This window comes from Silene latifolia, chromosome 7 (assembly GCF_048544455.1).
Source record: "Silene latifolia isolate original U9 population chromosome 7, ASM4854445v1, whole genome shotgun sequence".
NCBI classification, from domain to species: Eukaryota; Viridiplantae; Streptophyta; class Magnoliopsida; order Caryophyllales; family Caryophyllaceae; genus Silene; species Silene latifolia.
Genome location: NC_133532.1, coordinates 102299662 through 102321839, shown reverse-complemented (window position 1 = coordinate 102321839; position 22178 = coordinate 102299662). Strand labels below are relative to the sequence as shown.

Genomic DNA, 22178 nt, shown 5'->3' with positions numbered 1-22178 from the left:
TAGCTTGCTTAGAGTGGCATAGTACATTATCTATGCATGTTTACCAAACTTTTTTTTTTAATTACATGTTGTTTTCACATTTTTTCGTCTTAATGTCTTGTTCGCTTTCAAATATACCGCGATTTGTAGAACAATACTAGCTCATTCCATTCTATTCAGTTGTTTACCTTTTTCATTCTTTGTAAGAAGTATTTCAATGAAATGTAAATAAACGCTTGGGGTAAAAACTAGGCCGATGTGTGTGTATATTGAAAATTTATACTCATTTACATATATAATTCAATGATGGATGTCAATTATTAAATTGTTGAACGTTTTGTGTTTTGTATAATACGAGTTGTGTCATTCTAAATTTCTAATTAGCATAAGCAGGATACATATATACATGAGATAATAGATAATTGGGCACATACCATAAACTAAATATGAGGCTTAAGTCGGCTAATACCCCCTCAAACTGGAGAATGTAAATCAATAATCAGTTTGCAGAGAAGAAACTCAAATTGTATATACCGAACCTGGAGCTTTAGTGAAAATATCCGCGATTTGTTCATGAGTAGGCATATGAGAAGGCAAAATCAGAGCAAACAGAAATATATAGCATCATGTATAAAATGGCAATCTAAATCTATATATGCTTAGTCCGCTCATGAAAGACGGGATTTTGAGCAATATGAAGAGCTGACTTACTATCGCAAAAGGGGCGGATGGGACGTGGAGTGGACACCTCCAAATTAGCAAGCAAACCCATAAGCCACTTTAACTCACAAAGGACAGACGCTATGGAGTAGTATTCAGCTTCAGCAGAAGCGAAAAATTATCTGTTGTTTCTTGGTTTTCCACGAAACCGGAGAGTCTCCCAAAAAACGATCCAACCCGAGACAGAACGCCGGGTCAAAGGACAACCGAATAATTTTCCATTTTACTGGAATTTGTTTGGTTAGATTAGTTTTCTTAACAAATCATTTGATATTCGACAAGTCTGAAAAACTTAAGGTTCTTATTCGAATAAATTTTCTGCGAGTCTTATACTCGTTTATCTTACCAACCTTGTGAAGATGAAGAAGATTAATGAAGATCGAAGAAGATGAAGACAAGAAGATGATGAAATGATTTTTTTTCTTATTCTTGCAAACTTATGGAAATTTTTTCACATTACCATGAATTTAAGGGGGATGTTAGGAAATCTAGGGTTTAGTAGTGACGGCTACATCACGACGGCTGTCTCTAGGATTTTAGTAATGCTTAGGATTTCTTATAAGGTATTATAAATATCGATCATTCTATTGATATCAATAACACAACAACATTATCATCAATACAATTATCTAATTATAAAATATTGTCCCCTTTTATAATCAATAGAGAAAATATGATTCAAAGGAGTTGTTTGGTTACCACTTGAAAAACACAGGCATTAGAAAATCCCATGAATTTAAAAAAACAAGGTTGTTTGGTTGCCATTTTTTGAGGAGAATGTAGAAGGAATTTCAATGCCTACATGATGTGGGAAGTGGCTTACCTACTCCCCCCTTGGTCATTGGAGATTCCTGTGGAATTTAATTCCTACATGGGCAACCAAACAATTTTGCCAAATTCACCCGAATTAGATGATGGAATTTAATTCCTATGAATTGCAAGTTCCTAGGAAGTTGAAGTTCCTTGATCAACCAAACGACTCCAAAATGTGGAATATGCAACTGTAATACTAATGGCCAGGTAATATAAATAATAAGACAGTTGTATAACGTATATTGACTTTCTAATAACTTTTTTGCTATCTCATTTTTTATTTAATTAATGCGAAGGTGTTTAAAACATATACTTCCTCTGTTTAAGTCAATAATTTACATTTGCTTTATTCTATGAGAATAAATAAAGCAAATGTAAATTAAGACTACGACGGAATGAGTACGTAATAGGGAGTAACAATCAACAAGGTTGCTACGTTGTCCAAGTGAATAGGTAGAGTAAGTAAAATGTTGTATTTTGGCATAATTAATGATAAAGTACCATGGTTTGGGGATCTTTTTCTTTCTTTCGTTATCGTGAGAAGTAGTTTTATCTCCTCCCCTCTTTTCAAGATTGTGGTTTTAATTTGATTGACATGCCGTAAAATTAGTGTTGTACAACTTCAAGATCCACCAATGACATTTCCCTACTTTCAAGAACTTTGCTATTTACCTTGTATTCAACAAATGAGGATATCAACAAGGTGATTATGATGATATCTAAGTTTTTGTATGAGTAGTTATTAGGTGAAATCGTTGTATAGTGTAACGAGTAAAAAGTGACCACTTTATAATAAACGATAATTATTTTATACTAAAAGCTTAAAAGGTGGTCAGTTTATAATAAACCATTTTAACAATGGCCATTTCTATATAATAACATAAAAAGGCATCTTGAGCCTCCATTAAAGTGCCACGTGTCACACCTTAACTGCTTACCACCTATCATATATAATATACCTCCATAAATTACATCAAAAATAAATTGCTAAACTTATGTTTTGCACTCTTAGGCTCCCAACCTCATTGATATTGTGTATTAACATGCCATAAAAAAGAATTAAGATGCATTTATAAGGGTTGAATTTACGAAATCCTGACTATTGAAATTCTATTTTCCATATATATTCCTCATTTTCTAATCCTAAATTTGGAGTCAATTTTCCTACTCTTCCAATTTTCTTGACACCTTTGTCCATGTCTAACTGTTTATGGATGTAGAAATGGTAAGTTCCATTTATTGGTTCCTTTTGATATTTATTTTACTTTGAATTTACTCATCTTTCTTAATAGACTCATGTCCATGATTATAGTTTGATCCAATCTCTTATTTGGTTGGGTTTTCCTCTTGTAGTTTTCACACAAGGCGTATAATTATTGTGTATTTAGAGATGTGTATAGGTAATGAAATTGTTTTTTGTAGGCTATATATTGAGGAGAAGTTTGTTCATCCGAGTTTCGTTGAAGTTATAAGTATTTGTTCAGTGATGATAATTGATCTAATAATGTACCACTTTGTATTGTAGGTTGGTGACGTAAACAAGTGAATGACTTTTGCGGGACATCATTAAATCTTAGCCAACATATATTTGCTACAATATCTCTTCATGAATATCATTTCTTTCGGGCAAAATTGACAAAGCAAAACACACAATTTTTTTTAATGCAATATTATTTTTTCCATTTTTAAAGAACTTCATGTGTCCCTTTGATATTATAGTATAGACCGTCGCCTTTTGGTGTTCATGCGTTTTTGTCCCCGAGATCATAAACCATCCCATCTCCTATCCCGCGAGACATTACTTTTAACAACAAAAGAAAAATGATGTCCATAACAAGCCCCGTAATTTTCACGGGAGACAGAACTAGTTAAGCAATAAAAACACTTATAGCATAATTGTGAAGTTTTTGATAATATAACAACATTAATCATTACGCAACTTAGTGCAAGTCTTTCATGAAATGATAAATACAACCCTTTGGGTTGTATTTAAACATTTAATAACCTTCTATATTTGGCATTAATTTAAAAATTAGAGAGTAAATTACACATAAATCAATGCAATTAATGCATATATTAACTATTTATTTCCTCTTTTAGTTGCTTAAATACAACCCACTGGGTTGTATTTATCATAACCCTTCTTTTATATACAAAAACACTTATTATTAACTATATATAGTAATAGTAATAAAACTATGTTTAATTTCATCTATAACAATCATAATGTTGTCACTTTTAATTTTGATTTAATCAAAATTTTCAATATTTGTTAGTTTTGATCGATTAGGGGTACGACTCTTACACACTAGTATAAGTTAAAAAAAGTTAACGTTTTAGTACAAAAATAGTTTATCACTTTCCTACAATATTCAACAAGCGAGTTATTTTGATTTCATAACTGAAATCATGAATCGAATTTTAACCCCCTTATTTTTAGTTGTAAATTCTATTATTGTACATGTAATTAACACAAAAGAATAGGAGTACCTAATAATAACAATTCATCACTTGTGTTATGATTTACCCTCTTTATCCGGGTGAATAATTTACGTTTGTTTTAATTTACGACGGGGAAATAAATAAAGTGTAAATTATTAATTAAGACGGACATAAGAAGCATGTTTTATGAACATGGCATATAAAAGGGCCTTCATGTGGAAAAGGGCATGTTTGCTTTCGGAAGGAAAAAGTTGGTGATTAAATGTGATTATAATGATGACAAGCAAGACAAGAACATGAAAAGGATCTTGTTAAATACAATAATGGTAATATTAGATTCACAAATTTGCATGGGGATCAACTTTGATGAATCTCCGCTGCGTGGAAGGAAAGTCAAGAAGCCTAGAACTCATGGTTTTACGAGACCTGTTGCGTAAAATAATTCTTGTAAATTGAATTTCACATTGTCGTGTACTCTGAGGGTTGCGGTTGACAAAAATATAATAATTATTGACACGAGAAAATCCGACATGAAATTAGTGGGTTAGGGTTAAGATGTTGTGATTTATTTAAGTAATTGGGTTGATACGGACACGACACAAAAAATGTATCGGATTAGGGTTGGACGCTTTTGACAGGAATAAACCCATTTGTTTAAAAGTGTGATAATATATTTGGGTTGAATCAATCAATAATCCAACCAAACAACTTAAAAATAAGCATTTTCATTCATTATTTTTGGGATAATAATAATACTATACTTAGTTTATTTTATTAATTTATTAGGTTAAACGGATTAGGGTTAAAAATGACCTACTAAAAGATAAATAAGTTAAACATGTCGAATTGGTTTATAAAAAAAATAAATGGGCTGGGTTAGGGTTGAGAGAAATGACAGGCTTATGTAATTCGGTCGAGTTAGGGTTGGGATAGTGGTCCGTTTAAAGTTCACTCGAACATTAACACGACACGACGTGATACGATCCGTTTGTCGGGTCTAAAATTATCTATAATAAGTAAATAATGTAGAATCTTTAATTTTCAAAATAACTACTTATATATGCTGCAGTCATGCATATACAATGGCAAATCCAGAATTATTAAAATGGGAATGCACAATTGAAAAAATTCCGAATAATATAACAAAATGAATAAATATTACACTTTTATCATAGTCATTACATAGTAAACAGCATGCCAAAACAAATTACAGATACTAAATTACCAACTAGCTCATGGTATCCTCGATGCATTACAACATTCAAAGGAGAGGACGAAAACATCATTCTGAGCAATGTTTGGAGAATCTAACTTTGAGCATTATGAGCTCTCTTTATTCCTCAAGGAATTAGAAACCCGCCCAAGAGAGGTTGACTTACCACCTAATTTATAGCGTTCTGAGTTAAGCTCCACTATATATAGTAAGAAGTGTAACAACTAAGATGGAGATTTGAGCATGCCAATAAACCTATTTAGCAGCGGGAGGCTTTTGGTTTGAGATAACTCTTGGTTTATACCATTTAAAATTACCAATATGATAGCCCAATTCCCCACAACCAAAGCAGTAAAAGTGTAACCACTCATACTCAATTCTCTAAAGAGAGTGGCTCAAGAAATAAAGGAGTATTTAACACAAAATGATCAGGCAAATCTAAAGAAACATCTGTCTCCACCATGGTTCAATCAAATGACAGTGTAACCTTGCAAGTTGTGGTTAGGTCAGCAACAAAAGTTTTCTTATCTTGCTAGCTATTTTACTAAGAACACTTCCAGACTAGATAAAAGGATAGATCTAAATTAATTAGGGAATAACATCCAAATTTGAACAATTGATACCTTACCCATTTCATAAGAGAAGTTTGGTGACCATTGTTTAAAGATCAGAGAGTTAACTCCTAATTTTCATGGACCTCCCTTAAGAATATTGTTCATGTCTTCCAAATTAGAGAATCTAAAACTGAACCATCCTTATAATATTTCATAGTTGAAGAAACAATAGGTAACCAACTTTTCTGAATAAAATCTAATACATGCTTTAGGGTTAGCTTGATCCCTAGGAAGTTACCTATTTGTGTATAATTCTAATATTATTCTAATTTGAATTCATCTTTAAAATCATCCAAAACACTCACTGCAAGAATTCCTCAACCGGGCGACTTAAATAGGCAACTGCTGTTAAAAGTCGCCAATTTGACGACTGAGAACGAACTCAGGCGACTGATTTCAGTCGCCAATTTGGCGACTACGAAAGTCACACCATTATTTACATTTGGCGACTGATTTTTAACTCGGCTGACCACAATCAGTTGCCAAATTGGCGACTACCCTAATCCGTCGCCAATTTCAGTCACCAAATTCTTTAATAGATCAGAACACGGGTTCCTCTCCCACATTCATACACTTTAACAAAAAAAAACGACTCTTCACCGGATTCCGCCACAACCACCACCACCACCATTATCATCACCTAATTCCGCCGCAATCACTACCACCACCTTCTCCGGATCCGCCGCCCCTATATTTCTCTTCTTCTTCTCCACTTTATTCAAATTGGACAAGGTTTGTTTAATTTGTTTCTAATTTCAATTTTTCTTTTGTTTGTAGATTTAGTGATTGTAATTAGATTAACATGAAGCTTGCAGTGTTAGTCTAGTGGTAGCCAGGTTAAATCTTGAAACATGCAGAAATGCAGGAGTTGAGAGGTCCCGGGTTCGACTACCAGCTGGGGCGATGATCACTTGGCCACTGCAACCTCCGAAGAGGGTGGCTTACATGATCCATGTGGTGGTGCGGGAAAGCATGGGCCCGGGGGGGATTCAACCCCCTCGTCATAAAAAAAAAAAAATTAGACTAACATAATGTTGTTAGCCTTATTGATGTTGTTATTCTTTTAATTGTTACTTAATTAGGGTTTGTATAAATTGGGGTCAGGGTTTATAAAAATTGGGGATTTTTGAAAATTTGTTAGTATTATGTGAAGTGGGATTATGATGTCTGTTTTGGTAAAAATTTACCGATTAGTAGTTTCAATTTAATGGGTCAAAGTGATCTCTGGCTACTACGAATGAATTAAGAAATGGCGATGCAAATAAAGTAAAAGTTAGCGAGAAAAAGATTGACGCAAGGAATTTTTGGTGACGCGGAAAACCCGGTGTGGGAACAACCGCGGGGGGAGTCGGAATCCCGCCAATATTTTCACTAAAATCGAGGTAGAACTTTAGCAAGTAAGGAATACAATGGAATTTATGCTTAATAATTCACTGTTGCGTATTTTCTTTCTTCTTTTTGATGATCCCCCATGTGCTTGCCTTTCTTTTCTTTTATAGTGTGGCCTTCTTAGGGTTTAATGCGTTCAGGCTCCTCCGGATCAGCCTCCTACTTTTCAGGAGCCGTTACCTATTTTCCAGGGGATAGTTATGTGGGTATTTTCTCTTTTGACTTTCCTGAGAATGTATGTGGACACTTCTTTGCACAATAATTCAACGGTCTTTATTTTGCCAAGTCACTAGTCCTCTTGTCTTTGTCTTATCCAACGAAAATATGCCACGTATTACCCGGGAGAAATTGCAAATTTCGACCCTAACAATTGCCCCCAAATTCCCGTGTAAGTGTACTTGGGCGGGAATTTCTTTATCCTTCTAGAGTAATCATTTAGGGAACTGATTAGACCCCTCACCTCCCTTACGCCTCTCAACTGCCGTGCCTATTAACTTCACTCAACCGTCCTTTGCTTTTTACCTTCCCTAGGATTCTTCACCTCTTCTCTCTTAAAAACTCTTTAACTTTCTTTTTCCCTTCACTTTTCACATCTCTTTCAAACCTTTCTCTATCTTTCCCCTAATTCTCCTTATCTTTTGTCTCTTGTCAGGTATATTCCGTCTCTTTCTCTTCGTTTATCATGGTTCGAAAAAGTACTAGATCTTTTTCTTCTGACCCCCATGACCCATTCCCCTCCGCCTCTATCCTTTCTCCAACACATTCGTGTGACTCCTCTTTTGTGGCGGCTGATCTTGCTTTGATCAAGGAATGGTTCGGGTTTTCGGAGGATGTGGTGGTGCATGTCCCACTTCCCGGTCAGAAGGCTGACTTTCGAAGGCCGGGATGGACGTGCTTTTATTACTATCCCTTCTTCTTGGGGTTGAGGTTTCCTTTTCCCAAGTTGATCCAAGACTTCCTTTGCTTGAACAAGTTAGCCGTTTGTCAGGTTGCTCCGTACGCTTGGCGTACCTTGCTTCCTCTTTGTGCTATGAACGATTTGTATGGCAGTGACATTGACCTCAGTGACTTGGGTCATCTCTTTACCGTGAGCTCCTTGGGCCATGGCCAAGTGACCTTGCGCGTGAAGGAGAATGAGGAGCACTGTATTGTCTTTCCTCCTTAGCCCAATGATTCTGACTGGTTTCGCCGTATTATTTTTGTGGAAATTAAATCTCTTTCTCCTCCGGTTGATTATTTGTTTTCTGATTGGAGATCTACTGCAGGTACTTGATATTTCTTGTTGCTTTCTTGATCTTTGCCTTCTTACTTTCCTTACCTGCTCTTTTGCGCAGGTCTGAACTGCCTCGTTCCTTCGCCAGACGAGGTAGCCTCATTGACGAAGTTGTTCGGTCCGTCTCCCGATAAGCGTTCCTTCAATCTTTTGATTGGTCTCTCTTCTGGTGCATTGCCCCATACCACTGTAGAGGAAGAAGAAGAAATGACGTCTGGTACGCTCCTTTTCCTTTTGTTGTGTTGCAATCTTTTGGAATCTCTGGTCCCTGGAATCTTCTGGTTCCTGAAATCTTTTTCTTTCTTTCAGACTCCGTAAGGCCCAAAGTTACCCTGCAGATGATTCTTGCTCAAAGGAGAAAGAGGGCGGCTGGAGGCGCTCCCAAACCTGCTTCTAAGAGGAGGGCTGATTCCTCTTTGGAGGGTGAGGCTACTTGCTCGAAGAGGCCAGCTACCTCTTCTGACTCCGTCCCTGTCGAAATCACTCCTCTGGCATCTCTACCACCTGAAAATAGAGAGGTTCTGAACCCTGTGACCCCCAATGCTCCTACTGCAGAAATGACACTGAAACTCCCCGAGGGATTTGGCCGTTCCAGGACCCTTGGGCATTGGCCTTATCTGGAGCGGCTGATGGTACCTGGTCCTTGTTCTTCGCTGGAGAGGAGGCCCCTGAAGGAAATGGCAGATATGGAGGCTGAGCACGCTTTCGAGGTGGAGCTTGCTTGACTTTGATAATTACCCTGCTTCTTTCTGTGTCTTTTCTTTTTTTTGACGGCTCTTTCCTTCCCTTTTGGCTCATCAGTCACTGCAGATATCTCTCCTCATCAGAGAGAAGCCTGCTAAGCTTGAGGATGATGTATGCCTTCTCCAAACGGAGAAGAGGGAGCTCCTTAATCAGTTGGATGCAGAGAGGAAGGAGAAAGCTACTCTCAAAGGGGATATCGGCTCGGTTCGTCACAGCCTGAAGGAATCAGAGGAGCAGCTTGCCCAGGTCCTGGAAGCTAATAACTCCCTGACTGCTGAAAATAGGATTCTGAAAGAAAAGAAGGCCAACCTCTCCAAGGCCCTGACAGATGCTGCTGCTTGTTCTTCCTGGAAGATGAAGATTGCCTGCATCAAGGAATTCAAAGAAGGGAGGCACTTGTCCTGGGATTTGGAGGAGGAGGAGAGGTTGTTTGCTGATTCCTTTCCCGAGAAGGTCAATCTAGGATTTTTGTCCGACTTCGAGATTGATGCTCTGGAGGATGATGGATTTTCTGCTGCCGAGGAAGAGGAAGTCCAGGGAGGGACCAACACTGCTGATAATCTGGCTCCTGAGAACAACCCCCTGGTGGGATTTGCTCTGCTGCCGAGCATACTTCTGAAAGTGCGCCGGCTGCTAAGGAGGTGGAACGCGTCCTGCTGGATTGAGGAGGTTCCTGGAATTCATCTTTTCCGTTTTCTAGTTTTATTTTCTGGGCCTGTGTGGCATGAAACACTGTTAATTTTTGGATAATTTCGTTGTGTTTTGGCTTTGCTCATGGGAGTAAGGCGTATTTTGGTACTCTGCCATTTTCAGGCGTTTTAATTAGTATTCTGCCGTCTTCGGGCGTACCTTTATTTTATCGTGCGTGCATTCTTCTTTTGTTTGTCTTTGTTGTCGGCTTTCGTTGATTGGAGGTTCTGGGATCTGTCCGCCCCTCTGTTCAGAGGAATCTCGCTGGCATGGTCACTAAGTATTTGCAGGAGCCTAGCTTGTTCGATCTGTGGATACTTAGTCATGAGTTCATGCTTCTCTGTATAGGGATACGAAACTCCATCAGATCAGTTCGTGTAGGCCTATATTTCTTGGAACACATGATTTTCAAAGATTTGGGAAGATCAAAAAATATTTTACCAGTTAAATTTGGGTTTTGAGATTTATAACGTTAAGACATGCTAAAGAATTCTAAAAAGTTTGGCCACATTAGTTAAAATCCAAAGGTTTGATTGGGAGCTTGGGAAAAGAAATTACTTTTTAGAATGAACAAAAACCAGGGTTCATAGAAAGATAAGGGCACCTAGCAAAACCTGGAACCTGATGGTGCCGTATGTGGCAGGCTTCGTGTCTGGTTGCTGACGGCTTCAGATATAGTATTTTTTTAGGTGGATGACATTCCATGATCTGGGGACTATTTGCCCTTCCATGGTCATGAGCCTGTAGGCTCCATTTCCGACGATACTTTCCACCTGGTACGGCCCTTCCCAATTGTAGGCAAACTTGCCTGCTCGCTTGTTTTTAGTGTTCTGGAAGACTTTCCTCAGGACCAGGTCTTCTACTTGCAGGGTCCTGACTTTTACATTTTTGTTGTAGCTCCTGGCCATTGTTTGCCTATACGAAGCCATCCTGATCTGGGCGCTGGTTCTGAGCTCGTCTATAGTGTCTAGGTTACTTGCCATTTCTACCCGATTTCGTTCCTCTGTTAGGCATCCATATCTGTGGGTAGGGACCCTGACCTCTGAAGGGATAACTGCCTCAGCCCCGAATACCAGGCTGAAGGGAGTTTGTCCCGTTGCTACTTTAGGGGTGGTTCTATCAGCCCATAGGACTAGTGGCAGCTCTTCTGCCCATTTGCCCCCAATTTCTTCCAGTTTCTTCCTGAGGTTCTCGACTATGATTTTGTTGCTGGACTCTGCTTGACCATTGGACTGAGGGTTTCTGGGAGTAGATTTCTGCAATCAAATGTTCCATCTAGCAAAGAATGCCTCTGTCTTATTGCCAATAAACTGAGATCCATTATCGCATATTATTTCAGATGGAATACCAAACCTACAGATGATATTGCGTTTAATAAAAGATATCACCTGGGCCTCCGTAACCTGGGAGAATGACTCTGCCTCTATCCATTTGGAGAAATAATCTATCATGGCGAGCAAGTAGACCCTGTTTCCTGGTGCCTTGGGCAGTGGTCCCACTATGTCCATTCCCCATTTCATAAAGGGCCATGGTGAAATAACTGGGTGCAGAGGCTCTGCAGGCTGGTGGCTGACTGGTGCATGCCTTTGACAGGCGTCACACTTTTTTGCATATTCCATAGCATCCTTGCGCATCGTGGGCCAGAAGTATCCCTGCCTGAGGGCCTTGTTGGACAGGCTCCTACCTCCTGCATGGTTTCCACATTCACCACTGTGGATAGCATGCAAAACAGCCTGGGCTTCCTCCTTACCCAGGCACCTCAGGTAGGGTCCTGCGAGGGATTTCCTGAACAAGACACCATCAATCAGCACAAATCTGGAAGCTCGCATTTTAAAGCTTCTTACCTCTTTTTTATCTGCTGGAAGTATATCATTTTGCAACCAATCTTGGTAAGGCTTCCTCCAATCTACGGCTTCCTCCTGGCTGGTGGTGTTGGTTAACACCCCTTCTTCCTGTGATTGTAGTGAGCCAGCTGTGCTTTCGTCGTCTTGTCCTGCTCTTGATATTGCAGGTTCCAGTACATGGACGATAGGTATGGTAGAGATTGTACCTGATTTGAACGTTGCCCCCAGGGCAGCTAAGACATCAGCCTCCATATTCTGGTCCCTGGGGATTTGCTTAATGTTGAAGGTCTTGAACCTGAGTTTCAACTCTTGCGCTATTTCCAGGTAGGCCATCATAGTGGGATCCCTAGCTGCATAAGAGTTATTTACATAGTTTACGATAAGTTGGGAGTCACTGTATACCTGGAGGTGCCTGATTTTTAGGTCCAAAGCCAGCTGCAGACCCAAGATCAAGGCTTCATATTCTGCCTCGTTGTTGGTAGCCCTGAATTCACACCGTACTGCCTGGACTAGCAGGTCCCCTTGGGGCGACTTAAGGACCAGACCAACTCCCGCTCCCTTTATGTTGGACGCTTCGTCTACATTCAGCTCCCACATCTGCTCCCCTTTGTCTTCCTCCAAAGTGAGGATGTCCTTTTCGGCCCGCGTCTGGAGGGAGGGGGAAAAGTCGGAGACAAAGTCTGCTAGAGCCTGGGACTTGATCGCTGCCCGAGGTTCGAATTTCAGATCGTAGCCACTCAGGTGCATGGACCATTTGGCCATTCTGCCTGATAACTCTGGTTTCCTCATTATAGTCTTAAGTGGATAGTTAGTTACCACAGAGATAGTATGAGATTTAAAATAAGGTCGCAATTTATAGGAAGCTGTGACTAGCGCAAGTACAAGTTTTTCGAGTGAGGTGTACCTGGTCTCTGCAGGCAGGAGAGCCTTACTGACGTAGTATACTGGATGCTGTACACCTTCTTGCTCTCGAACTAATACTGCACTGACAACCACCTCTGTTATTGAGAGGTACAAAGACAAGGGCTCTCCGGGTTCTGGCTTTGATAGGAGTGGTGGAGTGCTCAGATATCGTTTCAGCTCGCTGAGTGCTGCCTCATGCTCCTCTGTCCACTCGAACTTCTGGCTCTTCCTTAGGATGTCATAAAATAACCTGCATCTGTCTGAGGACCTTGCTATGAACCTGTTCAGTACAGCTACCCGTCCCGTCAGGCGCTGCACGTCCTTTGGTTTTTGAGGTGATTCTAGCTGGACTATGGCCTTGATTTGATCAGTGCTGGCTTCTATCTCCCTCTGGGTGACCATATACCCTAAGAACTTCCCACTGGAGACTCCGAAAGTGCACTTTGATGGGTTCAGCTTCATTTCATATTTTCTCAGGGTGCTGAAAGTGTCAGCTAGATGTGCAACGTGCTGGGCAGCTTGCTTTGATTTTACCACCATGTCGTCGATGTATACCTCCATGGTGCGGCCTATTTGCTCTTTGAACATAGTGTTTACCAACCGTTGGTAGGTGGAACCTGCATTCTTTAGACCAAAAGGCATTACGTTATAACAATAGATACTTCGTTCTGACCTGAATGCCGTTTTCTCTTGATCATCAGGGTGCATCTTGATCTGGTTGTAGCCACTCCAAGCATCCAGGAATGTGAGCATTTCGTGGCCTGCTGTGGCATCCACCATAGCGTCTATGTGCGGCAGCGGGAACGGGTCTTTAGGGCAGGCTTTGTTTAGGTCCGTAAAATCGACACAAACTCTCCATTTGCCATTCTTTTTTGGGACTACCACCACATTGGATAACCACTCCGGGTACTTCACTTCCCTAATCTTTCCAGCCGTGAGCAGGTTGTCTACCTCCTGGTTTATGACCTGGTTCCTCTCTGGAGCAATCTTCCTCCTCTTCTGCTGGATAGGTTTATAGCTCGGGTCCACGCTCAGCTTGTGGGTTATTATACTAGGATCTATCCCTACCATATCATTGTGGGACCAAGCAAAACAGTCCATGTTAGTTTTTAACAATTGAATAAGTTCTTGGCGGATTTTACCTGTGCATTCTGACCCAATAAGTATGGTTCGATTCACAGTTGCGGCTCGTCAGTGACTTCGTCTAGCTCTGCCTGAGGTGGCTCGACATATTCCTCCTGGATGTGCTGGCTCTATAATTGCTATGCTGGCGGTCTGGCTGTTGGTTTCAGGGCTATCTTATAGCAATTCTTAGCATCCTCATGTTCCCCACGTATCTCTTGCACTCCCCAAGGTGTTGGGAATTTCAGACATTGGTGGTAGGTTGAAGGTATTGCCTTCATTTCGTGGATCCAGGGCCTGCCAAGAATCACATTGTAAGTAGAGGGCCCATCGATAACCAAGTATCTTACCTGTTTGTTGACCCCTTTGGCATAGGTTGGGATGACGATCTCTCCTAGAGAGTGCTTTGTTTCACTATTGAAACCGACCAAAGGTACCTCTTTCGTTGCTAAATCCTTCTCGCTGAACCCCATGCCTTTGAGAGTTTCCAACATGATCAGATTGACAGAGCTCCCTGTGTCCACCAGGATCTTTCTTACCTCGCAGTTTCCTATGGGGAGGGTGATGATCAGAGCGTCGTGGTGTTGCTCCGCAGTATTTTGCGCGTCTGTTTTATCAAAGGTGACTGTTGGGAGGTCCTGGCGGCTGATTCTGCAGGAAAACTCTGGCTTGTCTCCTTTGGTTTGTGTGGCGTGTCTTTTGGCTGCTGAATAAGTTAGGCCGCACAATTCCGAGCCTCCTGTAATAACATTCACAATTCTAGTGCAAACAGGTGGAGGAGTAGGCAGAACCTGGTTAGTGGAATGAACTTTGGTGGAGCCTCCTGGCAATAGGTGGTCTAAGTTTCCTCGATCGTACTGGAATTTGACTTCCCTTCTCAAGGTGTAGCATTCGTCGGTGTCATGACCGATGTCATCATGATACTCGCACCTCTTGCTGGAGTCTCTTTTATCGTTGGGATGCTCATCAACCCGCTTCCTGGGCCATCTGACTCCCCGTATCTCCTTTAGGGCCTTGAGTACACCTACAAGGTTAGTCGAGAATTTATACTCACTTACTTTTGGAGGTGGCTCTGAGTTATTCTTTCCTCCCGGGCCCTCGGAAACTTTGTTCACAGGCTTGTTGTAGGGTTTGGCTCTTTCGCTCTGCTTCTCTACAGGCGCCTTTCTGGATATACTATCTGTGCCATAGGCAGCTCTCCTGGGCCCTGAGTCTTCCTCCAACCGCATGACTGCAATCGCCTTCATTTGTACCTCCTCAAAGATGGTGTACGGGTACTTGGTCAAGTCTTTGTATAAGTCTGACTCCTGGCGGAGCCCTTGGCGGAAAGCTTCTATGGCTGTGGCTATGTCACACCGGGGAATTGCCACCTTCTCTCTGTTGAATCTGTTCAGAAAATCTCTGGTGGTCTCCTCAGGCCCCTGTACTATTCGATATAGGTCACTGGTTTGTTTTTCTAGTCTGCGGCTGCTGGCAAACTGCTGGAGGAAGGCATTGACTAAGTCGGCGAAGCAGGTTATGCTCTTGTTGGGCAGGCTGACGAACCATTGCAAGGCTGCTCCGGACAGGGTGGATCCAAACCCTTTGCATATGCAGGCTTCTTTCAAGGATCCTGTCGCGGTGATCACCATCATCTTTTGCTTGTAGTGGTTGACATGATCAAGAGGGTCCGTGGTCCCGTCGTAGAGCGTCATGGCTGGAGGCACACACCCTTTGGGGACGCCAACAAGGGCTATGTCATCCACGAAAGGGGAGTCCACGTAGCTATCACGTGTTGCCTTTTCCAGGGGTCGTGCTACACCCGGAATCCTGTACATCAGGTCCCTTAACTCCTGATACTGTTGTTCCAGCAAGCTGCCTGTTCCTGCAAGAGGGTTAGATACAGGCGGATAGGAGCCAACATATGTTCCTCCAAGCCAGGCTCCTCCTGGGAATTGACTGCCTGGCTGACTTGCCAAAGGTGTTGCATGGATGATGGTTCCTGGTTGCCATTCCGGTGCCTGCTGAGAAGAGGTTCCTCCCACCCAGGTTCCTCCAGAGAAATGTCCGCTTGCTGGGTTCATCATACCGGTGCTGGGTCCCGGATTCCATCCTGCCACCTGCTGGACGGATGTTCTTGCAAAAGATTGCAAGTTAGTCCCTGGTTGGCTATTAGACAAAGTACTACCTGGGGTTGGCTGCAAGCTGAGTGGTCGATCAAAAGACAGGAATCCCAATCCACTGGGCTCGATGGCTTATCTGGGTGGTATTCCCTCAAGATCCAGTCTGGTGATCAGCTCTGATGGAATCTGCCGGGAGCCTGCGCTGGTGGCCGAAACTGGGGCCTCAGAAGGTGGAGGCAGCGCAACTGACGAGGTCCTGGACCTGGTTACTGTTGCGATCTGGTGTCTGAGGTCTTGGTTGTCCTTCCTCAGGCTTTCGATGGCTTGGTGTAGGGTATCCATTCCTTCCAACACCACTCGCATTGGGTCTGGTGATGAGACTCCTGACTTCTTCGGAATTCCTTCTAATGCAGTCTCCTGAGTCTGGGTTCTGCTGGGACTGCTTTCCCTGCTGGATCTCGTCACACTGGGTGTTGCTGACGCCTTAGGCGCTTATGGTGGCTTGAAAGGTGGTGGCATGGCCTTCGGGGATGCGTTGGATCGGGGCCATCTGGGTCTTCTTGGCGGCGCGGTGACCGATCCCGTGGTTGCTGGAAGAGGTCTTCCCCCAGAAGTCTGAGAGGATACTCCCTGGGTGCCGGATGAACTTGAACTGGCTCCAGACATGGTGACGAACGGATTGCTGAATTTCGGCTTTATGAGAAATTGATCACTGAGGCCCCACGGTGGGTGCCAAATTGTTTTGGTAAAAATTTACCGATTAGTAGTTTCAATTTAATGGGTCAAAGTGATCTCTGGCTACTACGAATGAATTAAGAAATGGCGATGCAAATAAAGTAAAAGTTAGCGAGAAAAAGATTGACGCAAGGAATTTTTGGTGACGCGGAAAACCCGGTGTGGGAACAACCGTGGGGGGAGTCGGAATCCTGCCAATATTTTCACTAAAATCGAGGTAGAACTTTAGCAAGTAAAGAATACAATGGAATTTATGCTTAATAATTCACTGTTGCGTATTTTCTTTCTTCTTTTTGATGATCCCCCCCGTGCTTGCCTTTCTTTTCTTTTATAGTGTGGCCTTCTTAGGGTTTAATGCGTTCAGGCTCCTACTTTTCAGGAGCCGTTACCTATTTTTCAGGGGATAGTTATTCGGGTATTTTCTCTTTTGACTTTCCTGAGAATGTATGTGGACACTTCTTTGCACAATAATTCAACGGTCTTTATTTTGCCAAGTCACTAGTCCTCTTGTCTTTGTCTTATCCAACGAAAATCGCACGTATTACCGGGAGAAATTGCAAATTTCGACCCTAACAATGTCCAATGAAGATGATTTTGATAATGTTAGTATTGTTGATTGGCATAATTAGTAATAAGTTAGTATAATGTTGAGATTGTTGAAGTTAGTGTGTATTAGTATGACGTTAGTAATATTTAAGGTTATAAGTTAGAGGTTTTAAGTTAATATAATGTTACTATAATGTGGAGTATAATTAATGTGATAAGTTAGTATAATGTTGATATTTTTGAAGTTAGTATGTATTAGTGTTGTGAAAAACAAATTAGTATTATTAGTATAATGTGAAGTATGGGTTATTGTGATATTATTATTCTTTGATGGAAATGCGTTATCGAATGACTGTGTAGAGAGAAAACTCGAGATTTGACCTTGATTTCCGCGCCTATGGCTAGGAAATCAAATCTGCAACGTCAACGGGAGATGACATTGCGTGGACGAAGCATTCATGTAACACAAGAGGATTCGTCTAGCAAGAATTCAGAGGAGGAAACAGAGATTGTTATGGAAAATAGTAATGAAAGGTGCCCTAATACTATGCAAGGAAGACCTGATGGAGAGGAAGGAGGAAAAATGAAAAACGTCAATGAACTGGTAGGAATTCCTGAACTAGTGGTTGAAACGGAAAACGAGGGTGATACGGATGATGATGTTGATGATAGTATCAATGAGGAAGAAGAAGGAGTAGTGAAGGAAACACAGGAGGAATTGATTTCTGAGGAGGATGATGCAAAAACAGAGGATAACGATATGCTCCAAATTCAGTCTGAGGACGTGGAAGAGGAGGTTGTTTACTGGAATCAGGCGGTGTTATGCTATATCCTAGGGGCTAATCCTCCATGGGAGGTGATTGAAGGATTCATCAGGCGTATATGGACAAAATACAATATTGACAAAATATCCTTCATGCCAATGGTGTATTTTAAGTACGGTTCAAAAGCGTGGAGATGAGAGACAAAGTATTACAAGCAGGACACTTCCTTTTTGATAATAAGCCGATGATTGTTAAAGCATGGCATAAAGACTTGGGAATGACAAAGGAGGATGTGAAGTCAGTGCCAACATGGATTAGATTGCATAATTTGCCATTGAAATTCTGGGGAAAAAGCCTGTCAAAAATTTCAAGTTTAGTTGGAAAATATGTGAAAAGTGATCAGGCAACAGAAGAAAGGACAAGATTGGGATTTGCCAGAGTTATGGTGGAAATGATGGTGGACCAGAAGCTTCCTGAGAAAGTATCCTTCATGGACGAGAATGGGAGGGTGGTTCAAATAGAAGTGGAGTATGAATGGAGACCTGAGAAATGTCTCAAATGCCAAGGCATGGGGCATCAGATGGAACATTGCAGAAGAGGAGAACAATAGAAAGAGAAGACAGTGGTGGTTAAGCAGGTATGGAGACCTAAACAACCTGTCACTGTGGAGAAAGGGGACCCTCCTCCACTCTCTGCAGAGAATGGGATGCATCGGGTATTAGGTATTGTAGCAATGAGCACACCTAGACCATCTATTAAAAGATTAACTATCCTGCGTAAAAAACCAGTGGGTGAAGGATATAGGAACACAGAATTTGGAACACACTCCTATAAGGATATACTATCACCTTATAAGGATGTTGGGGCTCAAGGTAATGAACAGTTGACTCCTCAAATAAGTTTGAATGGATAGTATAGGGTTCTGGAATGTTAGAGGAATGAACAAGGTAGGTAAGCAGAAACATATTAATTTTTTCTTACAAAATAAGGGAGTTGGTTTATTTGGCCTCTTGGAAACAAAAATAAAGAGTCGAGTTTATAATAAAGTAGCAACAAATTTTCATTCTGAATGGTGCATTTATACTAACAATGGGTATCACAATGGGGGTAGAATATGGATCATTTGGAAACCTAGAATGTTCAGAGTTCATTTCATAGAATACAATGTTCAATATGTTCATATGAAGATTGATTCTTTGCTGGATAAGAAAGTTTTTTACTTAACTATGGTATATGCCTTTAATGGGATTCATGAAAGGGCTCCACTTTGGGATCAGTTAAGGAGAATAGCAGGTCAGATTCAAGGACCATGGGCCATTAAAGGATATTTTAATTGTGTAATGTCTGCAACTGAGAGGATAGGAGGGAATGCTACTGCAGCTGAAATGGATCCATTTAGGGAATGTATGGAGGACTGTGAGGTAGTGGACATTGCTGCAACAGGGTCTCTATATACTTGGAACAATAAGCAAAGACCATAGGAGAAGATCTATAGCAGACTTGATAGATTTCTGATTAACAAAGAATGGAGTGATCATTTCCCTGATTTATATGCTCATTTCTTGCCTGAAGGTCTATTTGATCACTCCCCTTGTTTGATTGGGAGAACTCAGAGAAAGAGCAATTTTAAATACTTTAATATGTGGGGTGGCTCAAAGGATTTCATTGAGATAGTGAGGCAGGTCTGGCATCAACAGCTAAGGGGTACTCCTATGTACAGTTTGGTTAACAAGTTAAAATGCCTAAAGCCAAAACTGCTTCAACTGAACAGAGAAGGCTTCAGTGATATTAAACAAACCACTGGTATTTGTCAGAAGAAAGTGGAGAGTTTACAGAGACAGTTGGGGCAAGCTCCAACAAAAATAGCCTTGATACAGCAGGAATGTAAGGCTGTACAGGAACTTAAATGTCTTACCATGGCCAGGGACAACTTTCTACTTCAGAAAGCAAAGTGTTTATGGACTAAGGAGGGTGATGCAAACAATGCTTATTTCCACAACTCTATTAAGAAGAGAAGAAATCAATTAAGGTGATCATAATTGAAGATATGAATGGGAAGCTATGTGACACTCCTGACCAGGTAAAGACTGCATTTCTTGAATACTATCAACATCTTCTGGGATCAAGCCAAAAGACTAAGAAGATTCATAGGAAATTTTTTGATCAAGGCCCTAAATGCAACGAGGATCAGTATGCTGTGTTGCTAAGATCTGTCTCTGGGGAAGAGGTGAAGGAGGCTGTTTTTGGCACACCTGATATAAAATCCCCATGGCCTGATGGATACACCAGTAAATTACTTAAAGATGCTTGGGGAGAAGTAGGTAAGGAAGTTATTCAAGCTGTTCAGGATTTCTTTACTCATGAAAAGCTCCTAAAACAGTTGAATGCTACCAGTCTTACTTTGATTCCAAAGTGTGATAGACCTCGAACAGTCTTTGCAATTTCTTCCCAAAGCATTTGTAATGTAATCTATAAGGTTATATCAAAGTTCTTTGTACTCTAGATCGCAGAGGTTACGCCCTGACTTGTTGATAAGAACCAGGGGGCTTTTATCCAACATAGGAGCATCCAGGAAAATATTTTGATCTGCCAGGACTTAATTAGACTCTATGAAAGACCATCTCCATCCCCCAGATGTATGTTTAAAATAGACTTACAGAAATCTTATGACACAGTGGAATGGGACTTTGTGGACAAGCTTATGATGATGCTGAAGTTCCCTGAGGGTTTCAGAAGCAAAGTTATGCAGTGTATAACTACTGCCTCTTTCTCTTTATCCCTAAATGGTGAGATGTTTGGCTTCTTCCAGGGAAAGAGGGGATTGAGGCAAGGGGATCCACTATCATCTCTGATTTTTACTCTTTGTATGGATTACTTGACAAGGACCCTCAAATATGCATCAAGTAATAATGATTTTGGCTTTCACCCTTTGTGCAAACAACTGAGAATAACTAACCTGATGTTTGCTGATGATGTGTTGATGTTCAGTAAGGGAGATGCAGCATCAATGATGTTATTATTGAGATCTTTCTCTACTTTCTCAAAAGCAACTAGACTTAGGGTTAGCCCTGCTAAGTCAAGTGCTTATTTCAGTGGAGTTAGTGATCAGTTGAAGCAAGAGATATTGCAGGTATCTGGCTTTACAAAAGGTCGTTTGCCATTCAGGTATCTAGTTATGCCCATACAAACTACAAGGCTTCAGAAGAAGGACTGTGATTGTTTGGTAGAGAAAATTTGTGCCAGGATACATGGATATGGAGCACGAAAGTTCTCCTATGCAGGCAGATTGGTGTTAGTTCAATCAGTACTGAAAACTTTATGTGGATACTGGGCTTCTCTGTTTGTACTTCCTAAAGGAGTTATCTGCAAAACTGAGGCATTATGTAGAAACTTCCTCTGGGAAGGTGGACCTGAGTACAAAAGAGCTCCCTTAGTAGCATGGGAAAAAATTTGCAGGCCAAAAGCAGAAGGAGGACTGGGGATAAGGGATCTGGAAACCTGGAACAAAGCATTAGTTGCTAAACTGGTTAACTGGATGATGGAGAAAAAAGATACAATCTGGGTCCATTGGGTGGAGTGCAGCTATCTCAGAGGGCAGCAATGGATGGACTATACTCCTAGCCTCAACTCTAGTTGGGTGTGGAGGAGAATATGCAGGGTAAAACAAGATATAGCTGCTGGATACACTGATGGGATATGGCATCAATATGAGGGGTTCTCCTCTGCTAGATGCTATGACTGGTTAAAGGGGCAGGCTCCAAGAATGGTGTGGGAGAGGGTGGTCTGGACTAGCTGGAGTCTACCTAAGCACAACTTCCTGGGGTGGTTGTGGGCACATGAGGCAATGCAAACTAAAAGTAAGCTGCTGCACTATGGGGTGGTAGATGAAGATAATTGTCAGCTCTGTGGAATGGGGAGTGAAAATCAGGAGCACCTGTTCTTTGACTGTCCGTACAGCAAACGAGTTATACAGCAGGTTAAACATTACAGTGGGATGGACATTCCTGCAACTAATGTACTGGAGTGGTGTGTGCACAGGCAAGGATCTAAACTACAAAAATAGGTGTAGTATGCAGTGGTGGTATGTGCAGTGTATATGATATGGCATCAGCGTAACAAATGCAGACAAGATATGGTTCTATTTCATCCTGAATGGCTTGCAAAAAGGATCCTGAATGACATGAAAGCTAGAATAAGGGAGAGGGATAAGAGTCATTTGAGCATTTTTGATATGGAATGGTTAGAAAGCAAGAATCTTATGTAATATGATCATATGAACTTTGTA

General features: G+C 41.3%; 2 protein-coding genes across 2 annotated transcripts; one reads left to right on the top strand and one right to left on the bottom strand.

Moving 5' to 3' along the window:
- Window positions 1-13886: 13886 nt before the first annotated feature.
- On the bottom strand, window positions 13887-15809 carry LOC141590434 (uncharacterized). The gene has a single exon (XM_074411027.1). The coding sequence runs from the start codon at window positions 15807-15809 to the stop codon at window positions 13887-13889; it is 1923 nt and encodes a 640-aa protein (XP_074267128.1).
- Window positions 15810-18086: 2277 nt separating this feature from the next.
- On the top strand, window positions 18087-18503 carry LOC141590433 (uncharacterized). The gene has a single exon (XM_074411026.1). The coding sequence runs from the start codon at window positions 18087-18089 to the stop codon at window positions 18501-18503; it is 417 nt and encodes a 138-aa protein (XP_074267127.1).
- Window positions 18504-22178: the final 3675 nt, after the last annotated feature.